The sequence below is a fragment of the Pinus tabuliformis genome, chromosome 4_2 (genome assembly GCF_031772625.1).
Source record: "Pinus tabuliformis cultivar Carrire ecotype Pingquan chromosome 4_2, CPIR1, whole genome shotgun sequence".
In the NCBI taxonomy this organism is placed as follows: domain Eukaryota; kingdom Viridiplantae; phylum Streptophyta; class Pinopsida; order Pinales; family Pinaceae; genus Pinus; species Pinus tabuliformis.
In genome coordinates, this window is record NC_142304.1 from 224,108,457 (window position 1) to 224,131,222 (window position 22,766).

General features: G+C 36.9%; 2 protein-coding genes and 2 pseudogenes across 5 annotated transcripts; all 4 read right to left on the reverse strand.

Annotated features, from left to right (window-relative positions):
• Nucleotides 1-1,895: 1,895 nt before the first annotated feature.
• Nucleotides 1,896-4,569, reverse strand: LOC149168892 (ABC transporter C family member 10-like; annotated as a pseudogene). Its single transcript, XR_016259182.1, has 8 exons — nucleotides 4,345-4,569; nucleotides 4,053-4,250; nucleotides 3,654-3,949; nucleotides 3,339-3,553; nucleotides 2,939-3,227; nucleotides 2,776-2,839; nucleotides 2,418-2,657; nucleotides 1,896-2,269 (listed from the first exon to the last, which is right to left on the reverse strand). The product of XR_016259182.1 is annotated as an ABC transporter C family member 10-like (transcript).
• Nucleotides 4,070-10,287, reverse strand: LOC149168893 (ABC transporter C family member 10-like). The gene is made up of 9 exons (XM_089425009.1): nucleotides 10,243-10,287; nucleotides 9,951-10,148; nucleotides 9,553-9,847; nucleotides 9,238-9,452; nucleotides 8,821-9,126; nucleotides 8,658-8,721; nucleotides 5,350-5,589; nucleotides 4,345-5,201; nucleotides 4,070-4,207 (listed from the first exon to the last, which is right to left on the reverse strand). The coding sequence occupies exons 1-8, from the start codon at nucleotides 10,285-10,287 to the stop codon at nucleotides 5,074-5,076; spliced, it is 1,491 nt and encodes a 496-aa protein (XP_089281135.1). The 3' UTR covers nucleotides 4,070-4,207; nucleotides 4,345-5,073.
• On the reverse strand, nucleotides 6,065-7,372 carry LOC149168894 (ABC transporter C family member 10-like). 2 transcript variants are annotated; one of them, XM_089428475.1, is made up of 3 exons: nucleotides 6,603-7,372; nucleotides 6,309-6,502; nucleotides 6,065-6,202 (listed from the first exon to the last, which is right to left on the reverse strand). In XM_089428475.1, exons 1-3 carry the CDS (start codon nucleotides 6,673-6,675, stop codon nucleotides 6,188-6,190), a joined length of 282 nt encoding a protein of 93 aa, XP_089284601.1. In that variant the 5' UTR covers nucleotides 6,676-7,372; the 3' UTR covers nucleotides 6,065-6,187. The 2 variants fall into 2 exon arrangements, with proteins under 2 accessions (XP_089284601.1, XP_089284600.1); XM_089428474.1 differs by having other exon boundaries at nucleotides 6,072-6,202; nucleotides 6,288-6,502; nucleotides 6,603-7,368.
• A 529-nt stretch (nucleotides 10,288-10,816) lies between the features above and the next one.
• On the reverse strand, nucleotides 10,817-19,491 carry LOC149168895 (ABC transporter C family member 10-like; annotated as a pseudogene). Its single transcript, XR_016259768.1, has 12 exons — nucleotides 17,421-19,491; nucleotides 14,625-14,790; nucleotides 14,211-14,530; nucleotides 13,965-14,062; nucleotides 13,192-13,786; nucleotides 12,900-13,064; nucleotides 12,501-12,796; nucleotides 12,186-12,400; nucleotides 11,769-12,074; nucleotides 11,606-11,669; nucleotides 11,248-11,487; nucleotides 10,817-11,099 (listed from the first exon to the last, which is right to left on the reverse strand). The product of XR_016259768.1 is annotated as an ABC transporter C family member 10-like (transcript).
• Between the last annotated feature and the right edge of the window lie 3,275 nt (nucleotides 19,492-22,766).

The following is a 22,766-nucleotide window of genomic DNA, read 5'->3' on the forward strand; positions in this document are numbered from 1 at the left end:
TAAAGTCTGATGTACTATAGTATATATCATATTGCATTTCCAACAGATAGGAGGCATTTGATTGAAATAAAATTTAAATACTAAAATCTGAAGCATTCCTAGGAGACAAAATAGTTCAGAAATAGCCCACATTTTGATTGAAAATAAATAGTAGAGTATACGCATTTATAAAAAGCATAACATCCCAATATTGGCATTATATTTCAGTCAGTTTTGAATTTAACCAAATATACGTGGACTACATTCATCTATCATGAATGTATCTGAACACTGGTAAGTAATACCTTCAAACAGCGTATGAATGTAATCTGAACATTGGTAAGTAATACCTTCAAACAGAGTATGAATGTAATCTGAACATTGGTGAGTAATACCTTCAAATAGGGCATGAATGTAATCTTAACATTGGTAAGTAATACCTTCAAACATTTTATAAATTGAAATATGATATATCAATGCACCACTCACTATAAGATGTATTGTGATTCAGAATATTTTTTCATAATTATTTAATTTATAGTATTGCCACTCCCAACCTAACGTTTCTTGTAAATTTGGAAGGAACTTTAATGTTATAAACCCTCATATCCACATTCCCAATGTTCCTGTATTCTAGATACTTGTGCAATGTGAAGAAACTTTGATGTTATAAACAATCATATCCACCTTCCCAATGTTCGAACATTCTAGATGCTTGTGCAATGTAGCTATTATTTTATAACAACAATATTTCAAAGTACCATTTGGCACTACCAAGAGTGTCTAAGAGTACAAAAATAAAAATGCCATCACATTCCCCTTGCAAGAATGTCTAAAGAGTACAAAAATTATAAAGCTATCGCAGCCCATACAGTGCACAAAATATGCAAACGTATGACAAATTTGGATGAATATATTACTGTAAGTGCTAGTATGTGGTTGGGCACATCATCATTTAGAAAGAAGAAACAAACGACACAACAAAAAAAGTCAGCATCCGTTTAGTTCCCAAGGTTGAAGTTCAACAAATTAGATGTGTAGCCAACTCATTGAAATAGGATTTAAGTTTGGAACTCATAATTTTAAGCCAAGTTCCCCAATTTGAAATAAGCAACCACCTTCAACATGCACATAAATTCTATGGTGGGTTGGGCAAAATTACAAGAAAAATGTGTATGTATTAAGAATAATTGATGATATAGCCGTGGGTTGTTCTCAATGGTGATAGTCAGCAACATTTCATTGTATTATTCCCATACAAGGGGAGGCCACACTTGCTGCCGAGTGGTATAATCACCTTACTTACAATGACAATAACCACTCTTACACTAGTAGCACATCAAATCATATCTAAACACCAGTACACAAGAAGTTTATTATATCAAAGTAAATGTAACCCCCATGTCTAATTCAACTCCATTACTAGTAGTTCATTCTATCAATTTGTGATGCTTATATGACATGTATTGTCTAAAATGACGCAAGCATAAAAGTTCAATGCAGTACTGCAAGCCCCCTGGTCTGGTTGAACTCATTCTGTAAATTTGTGATTCTTATATAACATATAGTCTTTAAGGAAGCAACCAAGAAAACTTTAGTACAGTCCCATAAGCCTCCTGCTTTAGTTGACATTCCATTCATTTACATTCCAAGGAAAATTGTAAAGTTATAACTAAAATTGTAAGTTGGTTTGGATGACCTAAGACCCGACATATCAAATCAGCAAAGGTAATTACTAAAATTCAGGTTATAAAGTCCCAATTTGTGTTTATTTTCAGTATTTATATGGTTAAATAACTTGTTAAAAATTTAAACAAGTAGGTGAAATAAACCAGATAGCGCAGGAAGAATTTCTAACAGGTTAGACTTAGAAATTTCAATAGAGACTTTTTCAGGCCCTTGTGCACAAAAACACATTGTTCAAAGTATTTTTTTATGAACGAAAATTCAGGTTGCAACAACAGATGAGGTAATTTTAAACAACTGGCCTCCCAGATTTTCGTAGACCCGTCATTTTGATCGCTGTTACACTGAGATCTTATCTAACACAAGAATACATCAATTGAACAATAAGGTCACCAATGCTACAATTAGCCCTTCATGCAAGAGTTAAAGCATCGACCAAAGATCTCATGATGTGGGCAGAGAGACAGAAAGGTTATTCATTTAGTGCTTGTTGCATGAAGAAGAGCATTTGATGTGTGCGACCAATACTCTATCACAAGCCTTCCAAATAACGATCCTTCCCTTTCGATCAACTTCAATGGATGATCACACTCCACCATCTCACCTGCATGAATTCAAATCAAAAGCATTCAAATTAGGTAGAAATGAATAGACTCACTTTCACTACTGTCCATTTCCTCAACTGCAACAAATTCAGTTGAAACCAATCCATGCATACAGCACAGAGATAAGATACAATTACAGGGCCTTACCATCACTAACGGCAACCACCATGTCACTGTCCATAACAGTCGGTATCCTGTATGCAACGGTAATTACAGTGCAATCTCCAAATTCCTTTCTAATTATTGTCTGGAGAATGGCATCTGTAGCATTGTCTATTGATGTTGTTGCTTCGTTTAGAACAAGGATTTGACTTTTCCTTAGCAATGCACGTCCGAAACAAAATAATTGTCTTTGTCCTACACTCCAATTCTCTCCATCGTCCCCCACTGCATTTTATTGATCTTTTAGTGCTACGAAAAACTTGCAAATCTAACAGCCAAATTCTTGGCCTCATGTCAAAGAATTCCATGACATTTAAAAATATATATTTAATACAAAATTTACCTGGTGCATCTAGGCCATCCACCTTCCCTCTTACAATGTCTCCAAGTTGACACTCGTTCAGAACCTTAATAAAGAAAGAAAATAGATTCAAAGCATTATTTACTATTGTCATTCCACATATGATAAATTCAATGAGATGTAATGTTGAATAGCCTTTACATACTTCCCAAATTGTCAAATCTAAGTGCTCAGATAATGGATCCAAGTTGAAGTGAACAGTTCCTCGAAAAAGAGTTGGTTCTTGAGGAATAATCCCAAGGCGCAACCGCAAATCATGAAGCCCAATAGAGGTAGTATCCAAACCATCTATAAGGATTCTACCCCATGCAGGTTCCACTAATGAGAGTGGTCTTCCCACTTCCTGTTCGCCCAACAATGCCAATCTTTTGACCTCCCTCAAATGTATTTTTAATGCCCCGTAAAACAAGGGGGCTGTTGGCTCTATATCTAATCTGCACACATATCAAAATATATTCGACTGCAAACATCATAAACCATTCAAATTTTAGTTAGAAAAATAAATGTTAACACATTCATCTTGTTGGAATGCACAACTCAGGTACCTTCAAGTCTTGAAATGCCACCTTCCCATACGAGGGCCAACTATCTGGTGGTCTGCAATCTTCTATAACAGTTGGTGCCACACTAGGAATGTGCATGTACTGTTTGATGCGTTCTACAGAAAGAATGTAGTTTGCAAGCGTACACTGGATGTGAACACTGGAAACCAATGACATGTTCAATGACAGACCATATGATAGTGCCATCCCAACAAAACCTGCACCAGTTCAAATGTTAGGCATCATCATCGTATACATAAAAACATCCAGTAACAGCAGGTATCTCCCACAGAAGACCCTTAGTTTCATCGTCCATACCAGGATCGAAGCTGCCCTTTGGGAGTAGAACCATAGCAAGAGTAGAGGAGCAAAGAACAGTTGAACTTAACATCTCTAGACGTTGAATCAACCATTCATTTGCCGAGAAACTGTAGAAAAAAGGGGTTCAAATTTTTATCAATAAGGTCTAAGTTCTTCTTTAAGAACTAATCCTCAACCTTGAAAGCCCTAATGGTCAGTGTTCCTGCTATGGACTTGCCAAAATGATTTGCAATAGGTGATTTTGTTGTACCATTCAGTCTCATCAGTTCTTTAGCAGAGGCGAAATAGTATTTCTGATTAAATTGAACAAACAAAAAATCAATTATAGCTTCTCTCACAATATTCATAGTGAAGTACAGAGTCTTCTCAAGAAACTTGCGTGAAGTGGCGTTTTACCTGGATTTGAAAGGTCAAATAAATCATTGGAATGGCTACAAACAAAACTTGCCATGTTACAACAGCCACAACTCCAAGACTGCTATAAGCATTCATGGTAGACGACATGGCAAAGACAAAAGAGAAAGGAATGTCTACATCGAGAATGCTGAAATCTGAAGAAACATGAAAAAGGAGGTGGGGAAGATAAATGTCAGTAGTTTACTACCCTGATGTACATCAAATTTCACTTTTTGTTTTAAGGAGCGAAAGGAAAAGAAGGAAGCCCATGGTGATTACATAAAATACTTACTCTGCTCAGAACTCTTCCCAATGGAGTTGCATCAAAAAATGCCATTGGTGCTCGGAATAAAGAACTCAGAAGCTCAGAAAAGAAGGACTTTGATGCCTCAAACCCCCAAATAACGCAAAGCAATGACCGAAGGAATAAGAACAATATAGATGTGAACCCAATGGCTGAGTACACTGTTATTAAACTTAATACACTAACTTGAAGACTTTGCACCTTTGCAGCCATCCAAATATTTCCTGAAATCTGCCCAATCAGAAATATAAGATGACCGAGACCAGCACAAGAACAATATAAGAAACCTTTATTCTATTTCAAATAGTCAATATATGGCTTCAAACCAGTGTCCCCAACTTCCTTCTCTTCCCTTTTAACTAGCTGATCCCCCTTGGGAGCTATATTTGAAATCAGTTGTTCTTTCTATGATTTGCTCCTTTGAATTTCTCTCTTGTCATTAATCGGTTCATCTTTTGTGGATGGCATCGTGGCTGTTGATTCATTGGAACCAACAATATTCTTGTGTGCATTCACAAGCTCCCTAAATACTTCACTCGAGACCAACAGTTCCTGATATTTCCTAGTTTGATGAATCTCCCCATCTACCATCAACTACAAAAGAGAGAATACATCAATTGAACAATAAGGTCACCAATGCTACAATTAGCCCTTCATGCAAGAGTTAAAGCATCGACCAAAGATCTCATGATCTGGGTAGAGAGACGGAAAGGTTATTCATTTAGTGCTCGTTGCATGAAGAAGAGCATTTGATGTGTGGGACCAATACTCTATCACAAGCCTTCCAAATAACGATCCTTCCCTTTCCATCAGCTTCAATGGATGATCACACTCCACCATCTCACCTGCATGAATTCAAATCAAAAGCATTCAAATTAGGTAGAAATGAATAGACTCACCCTCACTATTGTCCATTTCCTCAACTGCAACAAATTCAGTTGAAACCAATCCATGCATACAGCACAGAGATAAGATACAATTACAGGGCCTTACCATCACTGATGGCAACCACCATGTCACTGTCCATAATAGTCGGTATCCTGTATGCAACAGTAATTACAGTGCAATCTCCAAATTCCTTTCTAATTATTGTCTGGAGAATGGCATCTGTAGCATTGTCTATTGATGTTGTTGCTTCGTCTAGAACAAGGATTCGACTTTTCCTTAGCAATGCACGTCCGAAACAAAATAATTGTCTTTTTCCTACACTCCAATTCTCTCCATCGTCCCCCACTGCATTTTATTGATCTTTTAGTGCCACGAAAAACTTGCAAATCTAACAGCCAAATTCTTGGCCTCATGTCAAAGAATTCCATGACATTTAAAAATATATATTTAATACAAAATTTACCTGGTGCATCTAGGCCATCCAACTTCCCTCTTACAATGTCTCCAAGTTGACATTCGTTCAGAACCTTAATAAAGAAAGAAAATAGATTCAAAGAATTATTTACTATTGTCATTCCACATATGATAAATTCAATGAGATGTTATGTTGAATAGCATTTACATACTTCCCAAATTGTCAAATCTGAGTGCTCAGATAATGGATCCAAGTTGAAGTGAACAGTTCCTCGAAAAAGAGTTGGTTCTTGAGGAATAATCCCAAGGCGCAACCACAAATCATGAAGCCCAATAGAGGTAGTATCCAAACCATCTATAAGGATTCTACCCCCTGCAGGTTCCACTAATCGAAAAATAGCACTAATGAGAGTGGTCTTCCCACTTCCTGTTCGCCCAACAATGCCAATCTTTTGACCTCCCTCAAATGTATTTTTAATGCCCCGTAAAACAAGGGGGCTGTTGGCTCTATATCTAATCTGCACACATATCAAAATATATTCGACTGCAAACATAATAAACCATTCAAATTTTAGTTAGAAAAATAAATCTTAACACATTCATCTTGTTGGAATGCACAACTCAGGTACCTTCAAGCCTTGAAATTCCACCTTCCCATGCGAGGGCCAACTATCTGGTGGTCTGCAATCTTCTATAACAGTTGGTGCCACACTAGGAATATGCATGTACTGTTTGATGCGTTCTACAGAAAGAATGCAGTTTGCAAGTGTACACTGGATGTGAACACTGGAAACCAATGACATGTTCAATGACAGACCATATGATAGTGCCATCCCAACAAAACCTGCACCAGTTCAAATGTTAGGCATCACCATCGTATACATAAAAGCATCCAGTAACAGCAGATATCTACCACAGACGACCCTTAGTTTCATCGTCCATACCAGGATTGAAGCTGCCCTTTGGGTGTAGAACCATAGAAAGAGCAGAGGAGCAAAGAACAGTTGCACTTAACATCTCTAGACGCTGAATCAACCATTCATTTGCTAAGAAACTGTAGAAAAAAGGGGTTCGAATTTTTATCAATAAGGTCTAAGTTCTTCTTTAAGAACTGATCCTCAACCTTGAAAGCCCTAATGGTCATTGTTCCTGCTATGGACTCACCAAAATGATTTGCAATAGCTGATTTTGTTGTACCATTCAGTCTCATCAGTTATTTAGCAGAGGCAAAATAGTATTTCTGCTTAAATTGAACAAACAAAAAAATCAATTATAGCTTCTCTCACAATATTCATAGTGAAGTACAGAGTCTTCTCAAGAAACTTGCGTGAAGTGGCGTTTTACCTGGACTTGAGAGGTCAAATAAATCATTGGAATGGCTACAAACAAAACTTGCCATGTTACAACAGCCACAACTCCAAGACTGCTATAAGCATTCATGGTAGACGACATGGCAAAGACAAAAGAGAAAGGAATGTCTACATCGAGAATGCTGAAATCTGAAGAAACATGAAAAAGGAGGTGGGGAAGATAAATGTCAGTAGTTTACTACCCTGATGTACATCAAATTTCACTTTTTGTTTTAAGGAGCGAAAAGAAAAGAAGGAAGCCCATGGTGATTACATAAAATACTTACTCTGCTCAGAACTCTTCCCAATGGAGTTGCATCAAAAAATTCCATTGGTGCTCGGAATAAAGAACTCAGAAGCTCAGAAAAGAAGGAATTTGGTGCCTCAAGCCCCCAAATAACACAAAGCAATGACCGAAGGAATAAGAACAATATAGATGTGAACCCAATGGCTGAGTAAACTGTTATTAAACTTAATACACTAACTTGAAGACTTTTCACCTTTGCAGCTATCCAACTATTTCCTGAAATCTGCCCAATCAGAAATATAAGATGACCGAGACCAGAACAAGAACAATATAAGAAACCTTTATTCTATTTCAAATAGTCAATATATGGCTTCAATCCAGTGTCGCCAACTTCCTTCTCTTCCCTTTTAACTAGCTGATCCCCCTTGGGAGCTCTATTTGAAATCAGTGGTTCTTTCTGTGATTTGCTCCTTTGAATTTCTCTCTCGTCATTAATCGGTTCATCTTTTGTGGATGGCATCGTGACTGTTGATTCATTGGAACCAACAATATTCTTGTGTGCATCCACAAGCTCCCTAAATACTTCACTCGAGACCAATAGTTCCTGATATTTCCCAGTTTGATGAATCTCCCCATCTACCATCAACTACAAAAGAGAGAATACATCAATTGAACAATAAGGTCACCAATGCTACAATTAGCCCTTCATGCAAGAGTTAAAGCATCGACCAAAGATCTCATGATCTGGGCAGAGAGACGGAAAGGTTATTCATTTAGTGCTTGTTGCATGAAGAATAGCATTTGATGTGTGGGACCAATACTCTATCACAAGCCTTCCATATAACGATCCTTCCCTTTCCATCAGCTTCAATGGATGATCACACTCCACCATCTCACCTGCATGAATTCAAATCAAAAGCATTCAAATTAGGTAGAAATGAATAGGCTCACTTTCACTACTGTCCATTTCCTCAACTGCAACAAATTCAGTTGAAACCAATCCATGCATACAACACAGAGATAAGATATAATTACAGGGCCTTACCATCACTGATGGCAACCACCATGTCACTGTCCATAACAGTCAGTATCCTGTATGCAATGGTAATTACAGTGCAATCTTCAAATTCCTTTCTAATTATTGTCTGGAGAATGGCATCTGTAGCATTGTCTATTGATGTTGTTGCTTCGTCTACAACAAGGATTCAAATTTTCCTTAGCAATGCACGTCCGAAACAAAATAATTGTCTTTGTCCTACACTCCAATTCTCTCCATCATCCCCCACTGTATTTTATTGATCTTTTAGTGCCACAAAAAACTTGCAAACCTAACAGCCAAATTCTTGGCCTCATGTCAAAGAATTCCATGACATTTAAAAATATATATTTAATACAAAATTTACCTGGTGCATCTAGGCCATCCACCTTCCCTCTTACAATGTCTCCAAGTTGACACTCGTTCAGAACCTTAATAAAGAAAGAAAATAAATTCAAATCATTATTTACTATTATCATTCCACATAGGATAAATTCAATGAGATGTTATGTTGAATAGCATTTACATACTTCCCAAATTGTCAAATCTGAGTGCTCAGATAATGGATCCAAGTTGAAGTGAACAGTTCCTCGAAAAAGAGTTGGTTCTTGAGGAATAATCCCAAGGAGCGACCACAAATCATGAAGCCCAATAGAGGTAGTATCCAAACCATCTATAAGGATTCTACCCCATGCATGTTCCACTAATCGAAAAATATCACTAATGAGAGTGGTCTTCCCACTTCCTGTTTGCCCAACAATGCCAATCTTTTGACCTCCCTCAAATGTACATGTAATGCCCCGTAAAACAAGGGGGCTGTTGGCTCTATATCTAATCTGCACACATATCAAAATATATTCGACTGCAAACATAATAAACCATTCAAATTTTAGTTAGAAAAATAAATGTTAACACATTCATCTTGTTGGAATGCATAATTCATGTACCTTCAAGTCTTGAAACTCCACCTTCCCATGTGAGGGCCAACTATCTGGTGGTCTGCAATATTCTATAACAGTTGGTGCCACACTAGGAATGTGCATGTACTGTTTGATGCGTTCTACAGAAAGAATGTAGTTTGCAAGTGTACATTGGATGTGAATACTGGAAACCAATGACATGTTGAATGACAGACCATATGATAGTGCCATCCCAACAAAACCTGCACCAGTTCAAATGTTAGGCATCATCATCGTATACATAAAAGCATCCAGTAACAGCAGATATCTCCCACAGACGACCCTTAGTTTCATCGTCCATACCAGGATTGAAGTTGCCCTTTGGGATTAGAACCATAGCAAGAGCAGAGGAGCAAAGAACAGTTGCACTTAACATCTCTAGACGCTGAATCAACCATTCATTTGCGAGAAACTGTAGAAAAAAGGGGTTCGAATTTTTATCAATAAGGTCTAAGTTCTTCCTTAAGAACTGATCCTCAACCTTGAAAGCCCTAATGGTCATTGTTCCTGCTATGGACTCACCAAAATGATTTGCATTAGGTGATTCTATTGTACCATTCAGTCTCATCAGTTCTTTAGCAGAGGCAAAATAGTATTTCTGATTAAATTGAACAAACAAAAAATCAATTATAGCTTCTCTCACAATATTCATAGTGAAGTACAGAGTCTTCTCAAGAAACTTGCATGAAGTGGCGTTTTACCTGGACTTGAAAGGTCAAATAAATCATTGGAATGGCTACAAACAAAACTTGCCATGTTACAACAGCCACAACTTCAAGACTGCTATAAGCATTCATGGTAGACGACATGGCAAAGACAAAAGAGAAAGGAATGTCTACATCGAGAATGCTGAAATCTGAAGAAACATGAAAAAGGAGGTGGGGAAGATAAATGTCAGTAGTTTACTACCCTGATGTACATCAAATTTCACTTTTTGTTTTAAGGAGCAAAAAGAAAAGAAGGAAGCCCATGGTGATTACATAAAATACTTACTCTGCTCAGAACTCTTCCCAATGGAGTTGCATCAAAAAATTCCATTGGTGCTCGAAATAAAGAACTCATAAGCTCAGAAAAGGAGGACTTTGGTGCCTCAAGCCCCCAAATAACACAAAGCAATGACCAAAGGAATAAGAACAATATAGATGTGAACCCAATGGCTGAGTAAACTGTTATTAAACTTAATACACTAACTTGAAGACTTTGCACCTTTGCAGCTATCCAAATATTTCCTGAAATCTGCCCAATCAGAAATATAAGATGACCGAGACCAGCACAAGAACAATATAAGAAACATTTATTCTATTTCAAATAGTCAATATATGGCTTCAGACCAGTGTCCCCAACTTCCTTCTCTTCCCTTTTAACTAGCTGATTCCCCTTGGGAGCTCTATTTGAAATCAGTCGTTCTTTCTATGATTTGCTCCTTTGAATTTCTCCCTCGTCATTAATCGGTTCATCTTTTGTGGATGGCATCGTGACTGTTGATTCATTGGAACCAACAATATTCTTGTGTGCATCCACAAGCTCCCTAAATACTTCACTCGAGACCAACAGTTCCTGATATTTCCCAGTTTGATGAATCTCCCCATCTACCATCAACTACAAAAGAGAGAATACATCAATTGAACAATAAGGTCACCAATGCTACAATTAGCCCTTCATGCAAGAGTTAAAGCATCAACCAAAGATCTCATGATCTGGGCAGAGAGACGGAAAGGTTATTCATTTAGTGCTTGTTGCATGAAGAATAGCATTTGATGTGTGGGACCAATACTCTATCACAAGCCTTCCAAATAACGATCCTTCCCTTTCCATCAGCTTCAATGGATGATCACACTCCACCATCTCACCTGCATGAATTCAAATCAAAAGCATTCAAATTAGGTAGAAATGAATAGACTCACTTTCACTACTGTCCATTTCCTCAACTGCAACAAATTCAGTTGAAACCAATCCATGCATACAACACAGAGATAAGATATAATTACAGGGCCTTACCATCACTGATGGCAACCACCATGTCACTGTCCATAACAGTCTGTATCCTGTATGCAATGGTAATTACAGTGCAATCTCCAAATTCCTTTCTAATTATTGTCTGGAGAATGGCATCTGTAGCATTGTCTATTGATGTTGTTGCTTCGTCTACAACAAGGATTCAAATTTTCCTTAGCAATGCACGTCCGAAACAAAATAATTGTCTTTGTCCTACACTCCAATTCTCTCCATCATCCCCCACTGCATTTTATTGATCTTTTAGTGCCACAAAAAACTTGCAAATCTAACAGCCAAATTCTTGGCCTCATGTCAAAGAATTCCATGACATTTAAAAATATATATTTAATACAAAATTTACCTGGTGCATCTAGGCCATCCACCTTCCCTCTTACAATGTCTCCAAGTTGACACTCGTTCAGAACCTTAATAAAGAAAGAAAATAAATTCAAAGCATTATTTACTATTGTCGTTCCACATAGGATAAATTCAATGAGATGTTATGTTGAATAGCATTTACATACTTCCCAAATTGTCAAATCTGAGTGCTCAGATAATGGATCCAAGTTGAAGTGAACAGTTCCTCGAAAAAGAGTTGGTTCTTGAGGAATAATCCCAAGGAGCGACCACAAATCATGAAGCCCAATAGAGGTAGTATCCAAACCATCTATAAGGATTCTACCCCATGCAGGTTCCACTAATCGAAAAATATCACTAATGAGAGTGGTCTTCCCACTTCCTGTTTGCCCAACAATGCCAATCTTTTGACCTCCCTCAAATGTACATGTAATGCCCCGTAAAACAAGGGGGCTGTTGGCTCTATATCTGATCTGCACACATATCAAAATATATTTGACTGCAAACATAATAAACCATTCAAATTTTAGTTAGAAAAATAAATGTTAACACATTCATCTTGTTGGAATGCATAATTCATGTACCTTCAAGTCTTGAAATTCCACCTTCCCATGTGAGGGCCAACTATCTGGTGGTCTGCAATATTCTATAACAGTTGGTGCCACACTAGGAATGTGCATGTACTGTTTGATGCATTCTACAGAAAGAATGTAGTTTGAAAGTGTACATTGGATGTGAATACTGGAAACCAATGACATGTTGAATGACAGACCATATGATAGTGCCATCCCAACAAAACCTGCACCAGTTCAAATGTTAGGCATCATCATCGTATACATAAAAGCATCCAGTAACAGCAGATATCTCCCACAGACGAACCTTAGTTTCATCGTCCATACCAGGATTGAAGTTTCCCTTTGGGAGTAGAACCATAGCAAGAGCAGAGGAGCAAAGAACAGTTGCACTTAACATCTCTAGACGCTGAATCAACCATTCATTTGCCGAGAAACTGTAGAAAAAAGAGGTTCGAATTTTTATCAATAAGGTCTAAGTTCTTCTTTAAGAACTGATCCTCAACCTTGAAAGCCCTAATGGTCATTGTTCCTGCTATGGACTCGCCAAAATGATTTGCATTAGGTGATTTTGTTGTACCATTCAGTCTCATCAGTTCTTTAGCAGAGGCAAAATAGTATTTCTGATTAAATTGAACAAACAAAAAATCAATTATAGCTTCTCTCACAATATTCATAGTGAAGTACAGAGTCTTCTCAAGAAACTTTCATGAAGTGGCGTTTTACCTGGACTTGAAAGGTCAAATAAATCATTGGAATGGCTACAAACAAAACTTGCCATGTTACAACAGCCACAACTCCAAGACTGCTATAAGCATTCATGGTAGATGACATGGCAAAGACAAAAGAGAAAGGAATGTCTACATCGAGAATGCTGAAATCTGAAGAAACCTGAAAAAGGAGGTGGGGAAGATAAATGTCAGTAGTTTACTACCCTGATGTACATCAAATTTCACTTTTTGTTTTAAGGAGTGAAAAGAAAAGAAGGAAGCCCACGGTGATTACATAAAATACTTACTCTACTCAGAACTCTTCCCAATGGAGTTGCATCAAAAAATTCCATTGGTGCTAGGAATAAAGAACTCAGAAGCTCAGAAAAGAAGGACTTTGATGCCTCAAGCCCCCAAATAACACAAAGCAATGACCGAAGGAATAAGAACAATATAGATGTGAACCCAATGGGTGAGTACACTGTTATTAAACTTAATACACTAACTTGAAGACTTTGCACCTTTGCAGCCATCCAAATATTTCCTGAAATCTGCCCAATCAGAAATATAAGATGACCGAGACCAACACAAGAACAATATAAGAAACCTTTATTCTATTTCAAATAGTCAATATATGGCTTCAAACCAGTGTCCCCAACTTCCTTCTCTTCCCTTTTAACTAGTTGATCCCCCTTGGGAGCTCTATTTGAAATCAGTCGTTCTTTTTGTGATTTGCTCCTTTGAATTTTTCTCTCGTCATTAATCGGTTCATCTTTTGTGGATGGCATCGTGGCTGTTGATTCATTGGAACCAACAATATTCTTGTGTGCATTCACAAGCTCCCTAAATACTTCACTCGAGACCAACAGTTCCTGATATTTCCCAGTTTGATGAATCTCCCATCTACCATCAACTACAAAAGAGAGAAACTTTAGTGTAGAAATTCAAAGAAAAATTGCCAAAGCTATGACCATTAGATATGTTAAAATTACAGGAGTTATAATTATGTGCAATCTGTTAAAAAACTTCGTCAAAATGTTGTATACAAGCAAACAAACAACTTCCACATGGCTAGGACAACTGTTTACTAACCAGAATAGCATCAAATGCCGGGAGAAAATCAACTTGGTGTGTTACAGGGATTACTATCTTGTTTGACAGTGCTCCCATTATGTATTCCTACACATCAAAATCCGTGATTAATAGGATCTGCGAAAGCTTAAAGAAAATGAAAATCATTGTTGTATAAAGGTGCAACAAGAAAATTAGTAACAGCTACATAATAACTTTAAAAACCTTTATATTAGAAGGAAATCGCCATATTAACCTTAAGCAGGCTAGTAGCTGTATGAGCATCAACAGCACTGAAAGGATATCCAATAGATAAATATCAGAATCTTGATATAAGGCACGGGCAAGCTATATCCGCTGTTTCTGGCCACCGCTGAGATTGACACCTCTTTCTCCTATTTCAGTCTGATCACCGAAGGGAAGATTCAGGAGGTCTTTATCCAGCGAAGACTTGAGGATAACTTCCTGATATTTCTGCTCGTCCATGGGACGCCCAAATAATATGTTGTTTCGTACTGTTCCAGTTTGAATCCATGCAGTCTGAGAAACATATGCGAGGGTGCCACAGACTTGCAACTGCAGAGGCAGGGTTGAGAACAATAAGAAAGAGAATCAATCAATTTAAATGGTTGACAATGTTAAGGTAAGGAGGTAAATAATTCATACTCACACTGCCCCTTAACTTTGGTACTTCTCCAAGTATTGCAGCTAAAAGAGTTGATTTTCCAGATCCAACTTCTCCACAAATTGCCAATTTTTGGCCATGTTTAACCTCCATATTTATGTTTCTCAATGCGGGCTTTGATGAACTAGAATCCCAACTTATTGTTGCAGAACTGATAAGAAGAGAGTGGTCAGAACGATTCATTGTCTTTTAATTGCCTCCAAGAATGACAAAAAGACTGCCAAAGCAGAAAAATACAGTTACATTGTTTTATTAGCAACGTATCATCGTGCTCTTTCTGAATCTGAGATAAATGTTTGATGATGGGACTTGTATGTCCATTATTGGCATTGGGAAGTAAGAATTACATGGTGTTCTACCTCCTTTCACATGGTCTAATATAAAACCTAGAAGTCCACAAATGAAGTGGAAGCCCATTTACCAGAGATTTACCCAAATACTTTATATTCACCAAATCAGACAAACAATGACTTGAGTATGGCTATAATCAAGAGAAACTTCAACATATAATTATCCAAAAACCACACCAAGATAAGGCAGAAACCTGCCGTTCATTTCTCTGCTAGTAGAAGAGATGCATAGCATTACCTGAAAACCATGTTAGCATATTGTCTTCAACTTCCAATCAAAGTCAAGAAAGAATAGAACCATAAGAAACACCCTAAAGTAATATTGTTTGACAAATTGCCAAATTCACTAAACCGTCAAATCTGTGTTAGCGCACCCTCTGCAACTTCCAATCAAAATCAAGAAGGAATAGAACCATACGAAATACCCTGCACTACTATTGTCTAACACATTGCCAAATTCACTGAAAGTTATCCAATACACCAAAAATCCCATAAGGTCAAAAATAGATATACATATATATAATTGCAATACTTAAGCCACTAAATGAAACATCCAGCTCGCCCATAAACTTTATGTAATGGATGACCTCGTATGCTCCCTGTCATTAAAGGACAAGTAATGATTTCTGTCATGGATGCCTCCCATATAATTTAAGGGTTCTCCCATTGAGATTTCCGCAAATGGATGGGCTCTCAAACACTTTGCCATTAAAAGACAAGAAAACCATTTATATTAAAAATAAGATTATATGAGTCAAAAAAATTCGAACAATATCCCTAGGAATTCGAACAATCAATGTCAAGTTATACAACGAAAGGCTTGGGCTAAGTATGTCGTATGCCAGAAAATGAATAAAAATACAAGTTCATCAATCAATATGACGTTATTACAAATAAACAAATTATATCACATTCCTACACAAATCAGAAGCATCCTCAAGCAAGCCTAATTATAGGCCTTTCTGAGTAAATACCTGAAAAATGTCATGGATTGCTGAACATCTCTCTTAAATTATATCTTTTTTGGTACTTGTTTCCCAACATCACTTTTTTTGACAGTGAAATTACAGGAATCTGAAAAGGGAGCACATTTGTGTTCAGATCAAAAATTCATTGCTTATATAGAAGCATCAGCTAATATATGGAAAGACTGGAGGGATAACTAAGAACCTAAAAATGCTAACACCAAAATACAATTATTTAGCCTGGATGAACTACAACTGACCATAAGATCATTACAATTGTATTATAAAGTTCAAAAAAATGCAGAAAGAAAACATATAAGCGTTAGATATATATATAGAATCTCATTCCAAGTTGAAATCTTTACACAGTATTAAACTAGGCAAGAAGCCCAATAACGTCACTATTAAAGAAATCCCATCTCAAATCACTAACTTAAAGTGTACACACTCCTTACTCATATCGTACCATCAATATGCCTGCAGGAATACAGCCAAGAATGTTTTGATATATCCCAGTTATCTTTGTTTGGCTTCTGTAAAGAAATACTCCCATTATGCCTTGAATCTGCAAGGCCAGCTAAGATAACAGCCAGAAGCTTAGCTGAAAATTCATGCTCTTTTGCTTCTGCTATAGATTTGTTTTTTCCCTTAAACACAGTTCTCTAGTAAGTGGCTTTCTCAAAGACTCAAATGCAATCCAGCTGACCATGTCTCCAATCACCAGATCAAACCAAACTTTTAGCTCCTCACAGCCACCAACCAAGAATCTAATCAACAGTTGAGCACTGCGGCTTTTGAACTCAAAATTTTACTCTCCAACACGAACACTAATATTGTTTCTGTGAACTTTAACTTTGCCTGGTTGATGAGATTTCCTCAGATTCTCTCCAGCATCATCATAGCTTTTGAGAGACTGAATTTCACAAGCATCCATTTGGGCTTGTTCCATGAGTCTATTCTCCCAAATCTTTGCAGCCATCCAACGTTCTAACCAGCTCCAACCCCAACTATTTTTGTCTGGCTCAATTCTAGCATAATTCATGTTTGTTTTCGAATTGCTTCTCCATTGCTGAAAAGAGATTAAACACCCATAAAAGTTACTAGTATACAAATTTCAAAATGTCAACCTGGCATCTACATCTAAGGTCTTGTGCAGAGGATTCTACCACAACATTTAAAATCTGCCAGAAATAGAGTGTTCAATCAAGGACTTATACAAATGAATATGATATGGTAAATTTTCACAATGGGAAGCTAACTTAAATGTTCAGAATCATACAACAACTCTTACATGAATGTAGATCCAGAAATATCTCTGCAAACATTCTGTCGACTTAAAACTACAGAAATAAAATTACCAGAAGAGCATAAAAATATGTCCATTTTCATGAAATGCATAGGAAGACAAATAATAGCATAGAATCCATCATTCAGAGCGGCAGAAGTGAAAGAAACAATTAACTCACTCGTGCAGTTCCTTTCCTGTGGATACGATAGCTTCGACCATCTTTATTCTCTCCATACCAGTAGAAGGTCTAAGTCTCTTCAACATAAGTTATTCCTCCGCCATGTGCCTGTATGGACCTGCTGTCTGTGTCACACCATTCTCTGCCAGGATAAAAGTAGTACTTTCTGCTATCTTCAGTCTTCAGAGGGTTCACTGCAAGATTTTCCTCTGGAAAGTAAAGGGATCTTCTTTGAGATGTGACATCAAGAAAATCATCTACTGGGGTATGTCTCCTTCCCCTATGTTTTCCTGCTGGGGAGATAAATTTTTTGCATCTTTGTTTGACTTCAAAACCCCTATCCTCTATATCTTCATGTTCTCTGTACGTGGAAAGGAGATACTGTTGCACCTGAGAATCTACTTTGTTAGAATTTGATGGAGTTAAGGTGTTGTAGGCATGAATCAATAGTATCCATACGGCCAAACTCCATATTATAGCAGACAAGGAACACCTGCTTCCTACATTACAACTTAAAGTAGTTGATTTCCCATGTTTGTGTACCATCTTTCTTATTGCTTTCATTCGCCCAGATAATACTGCAGAAAATACGTTGCAAAATCTACAATTTAAACCATGTTTAATTGTTAATCAGATTTATATTTTTTATAATATACACCAATTGCTAGACAATTCTAATTACGAAAAGATTTTTCTTGTTGATGGTAATGCACGCACATTACAGACATCAAAAGAACGCCAAGGAAAACAACATCAGAACAAAGAATCTGAAATAGCATTTCGTCTATACCTTGAGAACTCTATGAAAACAAATATCATAACTCAATCCCCAAATAAATGGACTTCGGCAAATTATGAACAGGTGGCAGTTGCCAGTTGAAGATCAGAAATTCCATAAGTATGCCCACACACAATAATAAATATAGACCAAATACAGAAAATTAATGCGCAGAAGCAAAAACAGCAGACTTCAAAATGTCAATACTGTCAATGAATCCACGAATATAAACCAAACAAGGTACTACAAAGGACGTTTCAGCTAACAACTTTATAGATCCTACAGGCAAAAGATCTGATAAAGAGAACAAAAGGATAGCTCATAGCAGGAACTTCAAAAGGGCAAAACTTTGGCCACAGATCAATAAGTACAACAAATATAACTATTTCTGCAGTTGAAGATAAAAATAGACTTTAGGTCTAAAAATTAGCTGGTCATATGCATCATCGGTTCAGTTTGCCCCAATATTGACCCCAAAGGTGGAAAATACAACAAAGTGAATGGAATAAGGAACATAAGCTTCAAAATGTAATCTGTCCATTGAAATATTCATGAAAAGTTGTAGTTACCTTATCACTGAATAAAGTGGGTTCAATCTAAAGCTTTGCTTGCACCATTTTAAACAAATTCAATTCGCAATGGTTCATGAAATGAAAATACCATAAATCCCCGAATTAAGTAAGAACAAAAGGGCTCTGGAATCTGAACCACCTTCTCAGGTTAAATAACGACTACAACTCTGATTTATGTGACCAGCATAAACAAAAATTCCTGAAAAACTTGCAATAATCAGAATATTTGACGGTCTACAGAAGATCTGGATAAAATGATTATCAAAGTAAACTAATGACCTTGACTGTGGAAGATCTGAATCTGGCATCTTCATTCATAATCTAGTCCGTCCTCTGTCTGTAAGGGGATTTTCCTTCATAAAACCCGAGAAATTTCAATTTCTTCTGATCGATGCGGGATTTCTCTTCCGATGGAGGAAATCTGAAGCCCAGAAGATCCATTGAAAACTTTGCCTTGCAAAATCTTCACTGGAGATAAAAGCTCATCAAGCTCCGAGATCCTCGAGTCGGATGCCCAGAGACGCTGCCTGCTCAGGGAGATTTGAAGCAGCGAGAAAAACTGTGCGGCGCTTTGAAGCAGCCAGAAAAACTGTGCGGAAAGAATATAAGAAACTCACCTAAACTACATCCAACGGTCTGGAACGTTTCAATCATCTAACATCTGATCAGATGGCTCAAACAAGTACACAGTGGCAATTGGGGGAGTTGATTTCAGAGGGAAACGCCTTACGGCGTAAATATCAACGCCATAGAAATCATCCTCTTTGAGGGGGAAACCTCCTTTACATTACACAAATGAACTATTCTTGGATGATACAAATGAAAAAACCTGCTTTCTATATATAGGAGTCTAACGGGTCACAATATAATCAAAGCCGACATAACAATAATAATATAAGGGCACAATAATAACAATAGTGGGCTTCTATGGGGTACAATAATAACAATATGGGGACAATAGGGGCATAACAATAACAATAAGGGCTACAATGACAATAGTAATGGGGGAATCACTAGTATTATATGGACCTAACATGCCCCTCTCCTTAAAAAAAGTGTTGTCCTCAATGCTTGAGTAGTTATGGATGCTTCTGTATAAAATTCTCATCCTCCCATATGGATTCTTCAATGGGTAAGTTCTTCCACTTGACAAGATACTTTGAAATTGATCGATTTCATAGCTGTTGAGTTCTTTTTTCTATGATTGCTTTAGGTTCCAATATGATTTTTTGTTGTCAAGTTCTGGAAATATTGTTTTAATTGCGATCTTGTCACCAATAACCTTCTTTAAGCATGAAACATGGAAAATTGGGTGCACTCGAGAAGCTGCAGGAAGATCTAATTTGTATGCCATAGTACCAATCTTTTGCAACACCTTGTATGGACCATAATATTTTGGTGATAATTTATTATCCTTCTTAGCTTGCTTGAGGGACATTTGTTTATATGGTTGTAGCCGTAGAAATACCTAGTCACCTATGTCAAAACTTCATTTGTTGTGATGTTGATATGCTTGTTGTTTCATTCTATTCTATGCCAAAGTTAGGTTATCCTTTAAGAGTTGGAGAACTTGTTGTGGATGCTTGATGTGATATTACACTGCTTCAACCTTAGAATTTTCTCTTAAATATGATGTGATGGACGGTGGGTGATATCCATAACATGCCATAAATGGGGTCATTTTTGCTGCAGTATGGAAGGAAGTGTTATACCACCATTCAGCCAAAGGCAACCATTTGACTCATTGTGTCTATTTATCAGATACAAAGAAATTAAGGTATCCTTCCAAACATTTGTTTACTATATCAGTTTCCCATTAGATTGAGGATGATAAGATGAGCTATGAGCTAACTGAGTACCAAGACATGAAAATAATTATGTCCAAAAATTTCCAGTGAAAATGGGATCTCTGTCACTTACAGTAATCTTTGGGTTTCCATGTAGCTTCTAAATTGTTTCCATAAATGCAATAGAAACTGTACTGGCTTTAAATGGCTGAGATAGTGCACAAAAGTGTGCACAATTGGTAAGTTTGCCAACTACCACCATGATGACGCTCTTTCCTTTAGACTTAGGTAAACCTGTGATACAATCCATTAAAACCTCCTCCCAATGTTGACTTGGAATGGATAAAGGCTGTAATAGACCCGGGGTCTTAATTGTTTCAACTTTATTTTTTTGGCAAACCAAACATTCTGCCACAAAATTTTGAATATCAGATTTAAGGCCATCCCAAAAAAAATCCTTCTTAATCCTCTAGTAAGTTTTTAAAACTCCCGAGTGCCCTCCTAAGGGAGAGGCGTGCAATTCCATAAGAATATTTTTTTTGAGTTGAGAATTATGACATATGCACAAGTGATCTTTGTACCATAATGAATCATTTTTCCAGCTAAATGTATCTGATGTACTCAAATCTTGTTATTGCTTTTGAATGAGTTCCCACACTTCTTCGTCATTCTTCCATTCATCCCTTGCTTCATTTATCTAATCTAGTTGGATAATAAAAATGGAATAAACCAATTCTTCCACGTCCTCATCCTTTCTTAAGAGTGCATCTACCACAACATTTTGCTTCCCTTTTTTGTATATGATTTCAAAGTCATAACTCAATATCTTTGTGACCCATTTTTGCTCCTCTTCTAAAGATAATCTTTGTTCTAAAAATTATTTAAGATTATCATGATCCATTTTTACCTTGAAGTGTCTTCTTATTAGGTATGGTTTCCATTTCTTAAGTGCATGTAGTATTTCCAACATTTCCTTCTCATAAATAGCTTTGTGTAAATACTTTCCTTTGATTGGATGACTTTCGAAAGCAATGGGTCTTTCTTCTTGCATTAAAATAATGCCAATTCCATTTCCTGAGGCATCACATTCCACAATAAATGTTTTTGTGATGTTTGGTATAGCTAAGACCAATGCTTGTCACATTGCCTCTTTAATATGTTCAAAGGCATTCGTTGCTTCTAGAGTCCATAAAAATGCATCTTTCTTCAATAATGTTGTTAGAGGTGCAGCTATTCTACCATAATTCTTATTCTACCATAATTCTTGACAAACTTGTGATAATACCCTGTCAACCTGAGAAATCCTCACAAATGCTTTATGGATGTGGGGATTTTCCATTCCTTAATGACATTAATTTTGCTAGGGTCTACCTTAACACCTTCATGAGATACAATATGACCCAGATATTCCACCTCTTGTACTTCAAAGAAACATTTGGATATTTTTGCATATAATTGTTTCTCCTCCAATAATTTGAGCACCTTGTCAACCTGTTGAACATGATCCTTCCAACACTTTCTATATATTAGTATATAATCAAAAAATACTAACAAAAAATTTCTAAGGAAGGGTTTGAAAATGGAATTCATCAAACCTTGAAAATGTAGAAGGTGCATTGGTAAGGCCAAAAGGCATGACCAAAAGTTCATAATGAACCTCATGAATTCTAAATTTTGTTTTCAGAATGTCTTCAGTCTTCATTATGATTTGATGATATCCTGAACGAAGATCCAAATTGGTGAAGTAAATTGATCCATGCAATTCATCCAATAGTTCATCAATGATAGGAGATGGAAATGTATCTTTAATAATGATCTTTTTGAAATCTCTATAATCCGGACAGATGCGACATGATCCATCCTTCTTGTGCACCAATACTACTAGAGTAGAGAAATACCTCTGACTAGGTCGAATTATACCAGCCTCTAGGATTTCTGCAACCATATGTTCAATTTCACTCTTTTGGGCATAGGGATATCTGTAAGGCCTGTTGTTTGGAGTAACACTTCCTGGAATCAAATAAATAGCATGATTATGATCATGAATAGGTGGGAGACCCTTGGGAGTCTCAAATACCTTGGAATGATTGTCCAAGGATTTTTGGAGATCCGGAGAAATAAATGATTTTGATGTGGGAACCTCTAGTGAACATAATTGTGCAATTACTCCTCATTGTTCTTTCTTTAGAATTTTTGTCATTCCATTAGA